Source organism: Phaethon lepturus, unplaced genomic scaffold (genome assembly GCF_000687285.1).
Source record: "Phaethon lepturus isolate BGI_N335 unplaced genomic scaffold, ASM68728v1 scaffold16551, whole genome shotgun sequence".
Taxonomy (NCBI): domain Eukaryota; kingdom Metazoa; phylum Chordata; class Aves; order Phaethontiformes; family Phaethontidae; genus Phaethon; species Phaethon lepturus.
This window is the reverse complement of record NW_010519982.1, coordinates 27,180-37,429: the sequence shown is the minus strand read 5'-3', so window position 1 is coordinate 37,429 and position 10,250 is coordinate 27,180. Positions and strand designations below refer to the sequence as shown.

The 10,250-nt window shown below is 39.7% G+C and overlaps 1 protein-coding gene across 1 annotated transcript in view; it reads left to right on the top strand.

Moving 5' to 3' along the window:
• Positions 1 to 2,162, top strand: part of SLC10A2 (solute carrier family 10 (sodium/bile acid cotransporter), member 2) — a 9,203-nt gene extending 7,041 nt beyond the window's left edge. The window contains exons 4-6 of the mRNA XM_010297240.1: positions 15 to 190; positions 789 to 946; positions 2,029 to 2,162. Of these exons, the coding sequence (XP_010295542.1) occupies positions 15 to 190; positions 789 to 946; positions 2,029 to 2,162 (468 nt within the window). The remainder of the gene's footprint in view (positions 1 to 14; positions 191 to 788; positions 947 to 2,028) is intronic.
• Positions 2,163 to 10,250: the final 8,088 nt, after the last annotated feature.

The window sequence follows — 10,250 nt, the reverse complement described above, 5'->3', positions numbered from 1 at the left end:
CTTTCCCTTCACAGATTGGTTCCATTGTGGGAGCGATCCTCATCGTGCTCATTGCTGTTATTGGGGGAATACTCTACAAAGGCTCCTGGATTATCTCACCCAAATTATGGATCATTGGCACCATATTTCCAGCAGCTGGCTATTCTCTAGGATTCTTTCTGGCCCGCGTAGCTGGTCTGTCTTGGCACAGGTATAGAATCCTCTGTGACAAAGACCTGTAACTTTTTTTCAGCTGTGAAAAAAGTTTTTATTTAATGATTAATCAATACTGACAATTCTCCCTAAACATTAGCTACGCTATAGAGTCACTCATTCCCCCATCCTGTAGTTTTATCTACACCTATACTATGTGTAGATAAAACTTTTCTTGTACATAGGATATTTCCTCCAATCTTTGACGTGTCTTCCCCTTGTGTGCCCACATTCTACACTTCAGATGAGGGAAATGGACCTGACTTATAAGTGCATTGGGACAGCAGCAAAATTTCTCATAAAGATGCAGCAGCCTCCAATGTAGAACATCATTACAAGAGAGGGAGATCATGAGTGTCACCTACGTGGCTTGAAGGTGGATCACAGTCCTTTACAATTGCTGAACTGCCATAAATTGTGTGTGTTCTAGTGGTAACAACCATATGACTTGCAGAGTGTTTTTTGACTATGTGAGCTGAAGAATACTATTTTCTTAGTTATCCGTTACTGTATGTTTCTTGCTTATACAGATTACTAAAAAGCGTAAGGACCCACAGGCTGCTATTTCACAATTGTCTTTGTATTATTCCCTTTAGATGTCGTACAGTGTCTCTGGAAACAGGCATGCAAAACACTCAGCTATGTTCAACTATAGTACAGCTCTCATTCACTCCTGAACAACTCGAGCTGATGTTTACTTTCCCGGTCGTCTACAGTATTTTCCAGCTGCTGTTTGCACTACTAATTTTAGGAGGTAAAGTATAGATATTTTCCCTTTTAGTATTATTATTGTTAGTCTCATTATTAATGGATACGGAGAAAAGAAGAAGGAATAAAAATGATCAAATGGAAAATAGTTAAAAAAATAATGACCCAGGTGATTACTGAGCATCACCACTGTGCTGTGCTCTGTACATAACTAGGAATCTATAAGGCTCATTTCAAGATTTGGAAGACCTCTTTTTTTTCAACACAAGGGAGAGGATCTCCACCACCTACAACCAGGCACATGAGAATACCTTGAGCATGGGAGTGTTATTACCCTTGGTTGAGGAAGAGCAAATGTGTCTTCTTCCACCACTCCAGGGTTCCTGGGGGTACAGCTGCACAGCAGGGCTACCCCCACAAGCGTGCACAAACTCCCCTTCCTATCAACTCTTGAGAGTTTAGGCATCAGCTTCATGGCTAATGTGAGAAAATAACTTCTAGAAGACGTAAAGGTCCCTTTTTCCTGCCACATACACCTGTCATGGGTTGCATTGCTGCTACTGCAACTAACGCACTGACTTTGTCCCTGTTGCGCACCCCTAAAAACCAGCTGTGACTATTGAGCTCCCACTCCCAAACCAGCCATTGTACCTGACACCAGAGCACTGCCCCAGGCACACAGCCTGCGAGGAGCATCCCTGAGTCCAACCTCTCTGGCAGGCGACAGCATGGGGACAGACAAACCAATTTGTCCCAGCTCCTGCCAAACAGGACTCATGTAGAAGTAAGGGTCAGTCCCACAGACACAGCCAAGAACCCAAAGGCTTCCCAAGGGAGACAGGAAATACTTTTAAAAGTCACTACACACTCCAGGAACACAAAGCAGTCAAAAAACAAATGCAGATTTTAAAATATTTTCTCTGTTATTTTCTAAACATACTTTTCCAGTGATGAGTGATGTTGATGTAAAATAATTAAATAAATATTTACAGAAACTGTCTGGAGGTGTTGGAATGTTTTAGCAATATAAGGAAGGAAAATGTTGCCTAGCTACATGCTAATGCAGTGTCTTTTTCAGGCAATTATTATAATTTCTTTATTTAATACTAAATATGTACCGATTCCCAGGCTACCGTCTTTACAGAAGACACCGGGTCAAAACAAAGACAGATGTTGAGAAAACAGAGGAAAAAGAAGATTCAAAATCAACGTCATCACATGCTAAAATAAATGGAGGATTTGTGTCAAATGAGACCAAATAGACAATTACCTCTGTTCCCACCAGCTGAAAAGATATGGTACACCATTTACTTAAAACTTTTTTCTCACATGCCATTGCTTTATGGAAATATTTAACAAAAGGAGAAGTTCTGCTGATATTGTACAGTAAGACTTTAAAATTATTAGCTTATGAAAGATTTCTACTTTGATTTTAAACACTGTTTCTGCCACAATTGTAGAATTTGGTTTTGAAGGTAATTCTCTAAAAATAGTCAATATTTTATTATGGCTTATTTTAAAAAAGGTAGAATAAAGGAGGGCTATTGCTAAAAAAACAAGCAGACATTTGCATTGCCAGCTCCAGCCTATGATCCTGCAAATCCATCTGCTAGTGTCAGCCCCCACACCAAAGAAAGAGAAACCTTGTCAAAGTGCCTGTGCAGCAACAGGAGTTGATGTGGAAGATCGGATAAGGCTGGAGGACTTTCACTGAACATGAGTCAACCATGAAATTGGAACAAGCTAATAATGAAATAAAGTTTCATTTAGGTCAGCTTGGGCAGACTAAAGTCATTGCACTGTACTAATTGTTTGAAGCACTAATTTATTCTAAAGCTGTAATTTCAACAAGTGCAAGGTACCTTATGACTATTTTTTTGCCCAAAGTAATTGAAAGTAACAGCTTTGCATCTTCAGTCTGAGCCTTTTATGTGCTGGAAACACAAATAGAGAAACAAAGCTGAGAGTGTAGGCCTAGTACAATTTTAGTGCGACGGCTGCATACAAAGAAGCAGGCAGAGATTTTGGAAGTGTAAGAAATTATCAACTTCTGCACTGAAAGGGAGGCATTTGAAAGTGGAACGAAATTGTCCCTGATTCATCCAGGACTACCTTCACTACTGTTAACGTGAGACAATAGTGCTTGTAGAGAGTGATATACTTTCGTTATTTTATGAACTCTATGTATTTGAACTTAGTAGGTGTCTGTGACACGTAGACACTGCTGTTGTTGACAACTTTAAGATTTTAGTTATATGAACCACAGACAGAAATAATTGGATGTAAACATACATTATTTGTTTCTGAAAATTCAAGAGTGCATATGGAAATTTGTCCTAAGTGTGTGGAGAAAACTAGTATAATTCTAAGAGAAACAGTGCAGTAAATTTTTTGCAGCTGTAATTTTTTATGGATACATTCCTCAATGTGGATACATTAGTCCTGTAGCTCTTATGTAAAGAAAACATCCAGAGAACTTCAGATGAAATGAGTGAGAGGTTGGCTGACCAAAAAATTCAAGAATGAGCCAACTGTCAACACATGGAAACTATACACCTCTTTGTCATATTCAAGTGGACCTTCCGAGGTGGTGTGAGTTAACGTGGCAGGTTTTTTACAAACACAAGTGAAACTGTGGAATTCAAGTTCCAGATATGTAGCTTTCCACTGCTGCATAAATGTGCCCAGTATTAAACAAAGAATAAATTATTTTTATCTACCATACATGGGGGAAAGTGTCTTGAAATGTTCCTGAGTTCTGGGAGGCTTGAAGTTGCTTCGCTTTTGGGGGGAGTTCAGAATGGTCAAAACCTCCAAGGAGGAGTTTAACACTTAGCAGGAGTTAGCACATAACAAGGCATGCTATGTTTTACAGAACAAAGACTAAAGAGAAAAATGTAGTGGTCTGTTATGGAGGAATCATAAATGTGAAACAGCACATTCATCGAGAAAAGGATAAGCTGCTATTTGTAACATCTGTAGTAAAAAGACTATTGCCTTTATCCTGTGTCCACCAAAAAAATGGCAGCAGAAGTTAGTTAGGATCATGTCTGTCTTACACAGCAAGCTGCTACTCCTTCCCCCTGCTAAACTTCAATGCTTCCATGCATATTTTAAGCAGATTTTGAAGATGTATTGAAGAATAATAGTTTGTCTTGGTTATACTATGTGTGTGTGTGTGTATTTAAAGCAACTGTATAAACACTGAACTGAATAAAGTCAGAAACTATTTATAATTTTGCCCACTGGAGTAATTTAAAGTGGAAAGAATTGAGACTGAAACTTAACATGCAGACGAAGTTGATGGCTTTGAGATGTAACAAAAACACGTTAAATTAGGTGTAAAATAAATATGTTTAATAACGATGAACATTAAGTGAACATGGGATGTCTGATGCCACATTTGATATACAGTTTTTAATGTATATGTGCATGTGCGCTTAGGGCCCCAGATAAAGGATGGAGGCTACAGTTTTTGCAGCCATTACAATTACATCTAGCAAGGGTCATATGTCCCAAGCTTTACCTGAAGCAAAGCCAGCTCAAAGGTCTTAACCAACATATACCTCTAGAGCACATCAAACCTAAAACAAAACCCCAGGCCTTGTTAAAGTTGCCAGAAGAAGGCTTATGTTGATGTGACAGCTGCTAAATCTCCAGCTGTAGGAGTCTGGGCAGTATCAATGCCCATCCATCACTGTTGAAGCTGGGGTGGGCTATCTCACAGCAGCATAAAGGACTTTTGAGGGAGCTATGTCTTCGGCAGGGAGATGTTACGGTCTTTGGCTGCCAGCCATATAAATGCTGAGATACGGGCTTCTCAGTTGAAGGAGGCTGGTGACCTCCAGCCTTGCAGTCGCAGTTGTCTTGGTATTGTCAAAAGAAAAATGCCAGCTTGCTGAGACCAGCTTAACCTGCTCAGCATCATCTCCTTTCACATTCTCAAGCATGAAAATCCTTTCAAAGAAAGGCAGCATCACTTAGTCACCAGTGTTTTTTAAGCAACCTTCTACCCATTGAAACAACCTGTGGATGGGACATTGCAGGATGTGCAATTTAAAAGCATCACACGGTGATGTTCAGGCTAACAGATGCCAAATCTAATTAATTCTTACACAAATTGGTAATCATGGATTTACCAGTTAAAGTTGAGAAGTCATACAGATGCCTTAGCAGGTTCTAAGTTAACACAGCTGGTCTACTTTTTAGATAGTCATTCTTGTCCAGAGAGCATGGGGAGTCCTTGAGTCTTAACTCTGCTGCACTGCTGGCGCTCAAGCCATTTCTGGAAAAATGAGCTGAAGTATGTCTAAGGATAGACATTCCCTAAAAGTTGAAACGACAGCTGAACTAATGCCTCACTCATCCTAAGGTCTGTAGCATAAGGGCTGCAAGGATGCGACAATCACGTTTGCCGAACCGAAGTCTGTAGCCATAAATCTGGGTATCAGGACATGTTCTCAGCAAAGTGAGAGAAGCACCACCACAGAGTTAATCACACCCTTTGTCTCAGGCTCCTGTTACAGGACAAAGTGTCCTCTGGAATTCTCTGTCTCTATAAGGTAGATATAGGTGGCCTCACTTAGACCAAATACCTATTTTTTTTTTGATTCCTAGATGGGGGCAGGGGAGTTGAAGTGAAATACCTCTTTTTGTCGTCATTTCTTTTTCTGCATAAAGTCTCTGAGCACTCAGTCTGTTTCCTTTAACCAGGAAAATAGGTCTTTATAATTGAAAAAAAAAAAAAGAAAATCTTGTCACAGTAATGTCTGTATAGTGATTTTAATCTCTTAAAAACATATAACTAATATCTCAGCTGACCAAAAGACACATAGAAGAACTGGTTCTGCCATATAGCGTGCTGTCTTAGTCAGAAGAGAGTGCAATTTGAATAGAATTAACAAGCAAATTAATTTGCAGTTTATATTAAATGAGTTTCTTGTTTCAGACTAATCAAATTCTGAAGATTAAAAAACACTGTTATAATCTCTGCCAACCAGTATTATTTTTGTCAGCCTCAGAAAGGAGAAATTAACTTATTTTTTTGTGGTCCAACCAATTAATATACTGTACACTTGATGAAAATCTAAAATAATAATCAGTATTCCCTATCTCCCAAGGCACAGACCTTCACTGTTCTATATTTGACGAGAATGTTCCTGCTCTCCCCAGATTAACTGTATTGCTTGCTCATGTCTAGAATTAAAGCAAATATAGTGTAACAGTACCACAACCACATGGCAACAAAGCCAAGCCTGACTGTATTTTCCAAGCCAGAACTGAAGAGCAGTAGAAGTAAATGTCTGGTTCTCTTTCCTAAGGAATATTCATTCTGCTCCAGAAACATTAACATCCCAGTTAAGCTGAGTGCTAAATTAACTTGAAATATCAGCTGTAAAAATAACTGTTACTTGCAAGGATATTTGCCAACCTTCAAACTGGAATCACAGAAGATGGATAATTGAAAGCCCTGAAGGAGTCCTAAGATGTTTTTATGAATAGATATGCACTGTGGAATTATATTACTATCTCCATTTAACTTCCATTAAATTTAGCCATCTACAAGTAAGTTTCCAGCATCGACCTTCATCCTTCCTCAAAAACAAACATTCAGTACTGCCAGTAGGAAAAGATAGGTCTCTCTGGAGAGCAAGCCATCACACCCCTCAGACACCTGGTTTAGGGCGGGAGGAGTTCTGGAAGGAGACGAAGAGATTACGCAGAATCTGGTGTGAAAACCGGTTGCCTAAACATAGGCACGTATCTGATGTGAGGCACCTTGGGGTGTCCTGCCTGGCTTTCAGCTGCCAGTTCAGAAAGTCACAAGCCTTCTGTAGGTCCTGTGTCCTGCCTGCACCAACCACGGCCATACAGACACTTGATTAGGAAGCTGAATCCTCCTTGTGACTCCTTTGCAAATCATCCTTATTTGCAGGGTTTCCCCTGATCTATACAAATGCCTCCAGAGTCAGATGAAGGGTCAGAACTTTGCATGGGATAATTGCACACCCTTAAGAAGACCATTGCAGCTTTCGTCCCATGAGGCACCTCTCACAAAGCACGGAAGTTTGTTTAACTGCTAACCCAAATACTTCAGAATTAAAAAAAAAAAAAAAAAGTGTTACTTCCAGCTGCTTCTTGGAACTGACCAAAGGCATGCCTCAATAAATTTCTCCCAGCTCTGCATCTTTCCACAGGATTAGATGAGTCTTTGAAAGGGCTAGGAATAAAATTCAGTGAGGAAATTCCAAACTATGTCTACGTAAACAAAGAGTGTATAAAAAAATATTAGTGATATCTCTACTTGCTCATAATGGACTTAATGTAAAATGAATCAATATAAAACTGCGTTGCCAGTAACACTTGAAAGATTATAAATCAGCCTCCTCCCTCAGATAAAGATTGATTTAAGAAAACATGAGACTTCAGAAATAACAAGTTGAAATAAAGATCTTGATCTTTTGGACTTCAATTATTTGGGGACTCAGCCACGAGGACTGGACTTTTGCCTTTCTAATAACCAATCAGTTTCTAAATCTTTTGCAACCACAACAAATACTTTTAAAACTCCAAAGAAAGGGAAAAGAAACCTCAACACTGAAGAAAACTCTTGTTGACGGCAACAGGGAGTTGATCAGTTCCTTTAAGTGGTGTGTCCCCTGGTTACTACGAGTCTTAGATATTATTATGAAAAGGAATAATTTCTGTTCCAGGCGAAGAGAATCTAGTTGTTTTTCCTTAGAGCACACAAAGCTCATACACAGTTTCTCATTCACTGCAATTGTTCCTGACCATGAGAAATATTAGCAATTAGACATCCAATGTTTCCATCTCACACAAATTTAACATTGCTTCATATTTTATGGATGTAATTTAATTGCTTCAGATATGCTGATCAGATATCATTAAGGTAATCTGATACATTCTTTTAAATACGACTGCAGACCTTCTGTCTCCTTCTTCTGCACTGAGTTTATGTATTACGCATTTGGGAGATTTCATCACAGTTTTTAAAAGCCACTTTCCCCCATCTGAATTCAAAATAGATGTAAGGAGGTCATATTGAGATGGTAAGGTCCTGTTTAAATAATTTGATGGTACGATTAATTCCCCACAAGTGGAATTAACTGCAAGGGATTAATGAAAATGTCAGGGTTACAGGTTGTGCTGGTGATGTGTTTTGAATGTCAGTAGTAAATCTGCTGTAGGTAGAAAACAAATTCTTTCCACATAATGCTCTTTCTTTAAAAATATACCCTGAACTAATAAAATAACCCACAGCTGATATAGACCAATTTTCCATAGAAGTACACCTACTGAGGAAACAGAACAAAACATACAGCTTACATAGATGAACACATATTTCAGGTTTAAGATATCCAATGATAATGTGAAAAAAAAATAGAAAGTTAATGAACAATATCTAAAAAGTTGGCATCAGACAGAGGTGTAAAAAAGACTATTTTTTGCGGACCATAAATTCATTGCTGGCAATTTAATATGATGTTCAAGGTACAAGTTTTGGCTCAGAAAGTTCTTTGATAGTTGTTTGCTGGAAGCTGCAGAGATATGTGCCCATGTCTCTTACACCCTTTCCTTAAACACCTGCTTCTGTTATTGCCCAGCTAACTGGAGCTCTGAGGTTCTTGTGTCTGTGCAGTCATTTCCAGTAATCATTAAATCTAAGGAAAAACACAAGCTGCTTTCAAATATTTTGCCTATTGAAAGGAAATAACATCTGAGTGGAAGGTCAGAACAGTATATACTGAAACAAACAATGTAGTGATAGGGGGAAAGGAGAAAATCCAGGCAAAATTATTTTATGAAGACATACTTAGCTGTCCATAGAGGGGCCAGTCATCACATTGATGACTTTCTATTCTGTACAACTTCACCCATTCTGTTGTGTTTTTCAGAATTTTTTCCACAGAAACAATTTGTTACACAAAATAAAAACCTCCCAGAGTCAGAAAACATAAAACAGTTGGGCTGTTTACAACACCAAAATCACTGCTTTGAAGCATCACTGGAATATGGTCAGACTAGTCATGGCAACTCATTCAGTCAAAGAATCACAGAATCATTAAGGTTGGAAAAGACCCCTAAGATCATCAAGTCCAACCACCAACCCAACACCACCATGCCCACTAAACCATGTCCTGAAATGTCATGTCCACAAGTTTTTTGAACACTTCCAGTGATGGTGACTCCACCATCTCCCTGGGCAGCCCGTGCCAATGCTTGACCTCTCTCTCAGTAAAGAAATTTTTCCTAATATCTAGTCTAAACCTCCCCTGGCGCAACTTGAGACCATTTACTCTCAGAGACAGCAAATCCTCTATGCGGTCTTTGCAAGCACCTAAGCAGAAACACTGTGGCACTACTACATGTGTAGTGGGTTCAACTGCATCAGTTGAGTGGTGAGGAGTCACAGATGGCTGGGAGAGGCAGCTGGGGTCAAGCAGTGGTGAGCAGAGAGCACCATTTCACCCTGTGCTCTCCAGCCAGCTGGAGTGCACCAGCTGTGCTTGTACCATCCATGAGGGCAGAACAGGAGGATGAGCCAGTCCCACTTTCCGTGCTTAGTTTTCCCCACCCGCTTCCCTCCAGATCAGAGCCAGACCACAAGCCACTACTTAGACTTGTGTGGACAAGAGAGTAGGCTGGGCTCAGGTAAAGCTTGGAATCACAAGTCCAAGCTAACATGACAGCAGGGATGCAAGTTTAGACCATACCTTTGCTACATATAAAATAAGCCAGGGAGCAGTCTCTGAGCCCAAAGCCAAGTGGCATTGTCTGTCTCACGTGCACAAAGCTCAGCTGCCTTTCTCCGCGAGCCCGAGGAACACATTTCAGGCTCCCTTCTGGAAATAGTCCCTTTCATCAGCCCTAGCCTGGCGCCGTTCAAGAGTGCCAGGTCACAAGAGCTGAAGCTGTGCCAAGAAGAGTGCAAACAGCCATGAGACAGTCCTCGAGCCTGCGCCTTCCTCTTGGCTTATTTACTAGTATAGAAGTAATAGTACATGCCCAAACCCATTTTTTTCTTTAAACACTCAAAACCGTCTGGCTTTAGTGGGACCAGAGAATTCAGGGTAAAGACCATGTATTTTCCCCTATTGTTTCCTTGTAGACCTATGACAGTTCTGACTCATACTGTTAGTGATAAATTAAGCTTTAACGAAGTAGATAATTCAGTTAGAGCAATTTCTACTTCTGTGGAACAGAGCCTCCATTTATATAAAAAATGAGCATGTTCATCCCAAAAGAATATTATATCTTTGATGTGATGTTCTTTTTTTTTTTTTTTTTTTTTGCAATTTGATCTTGGTACCATTTATACTGCACTTTGA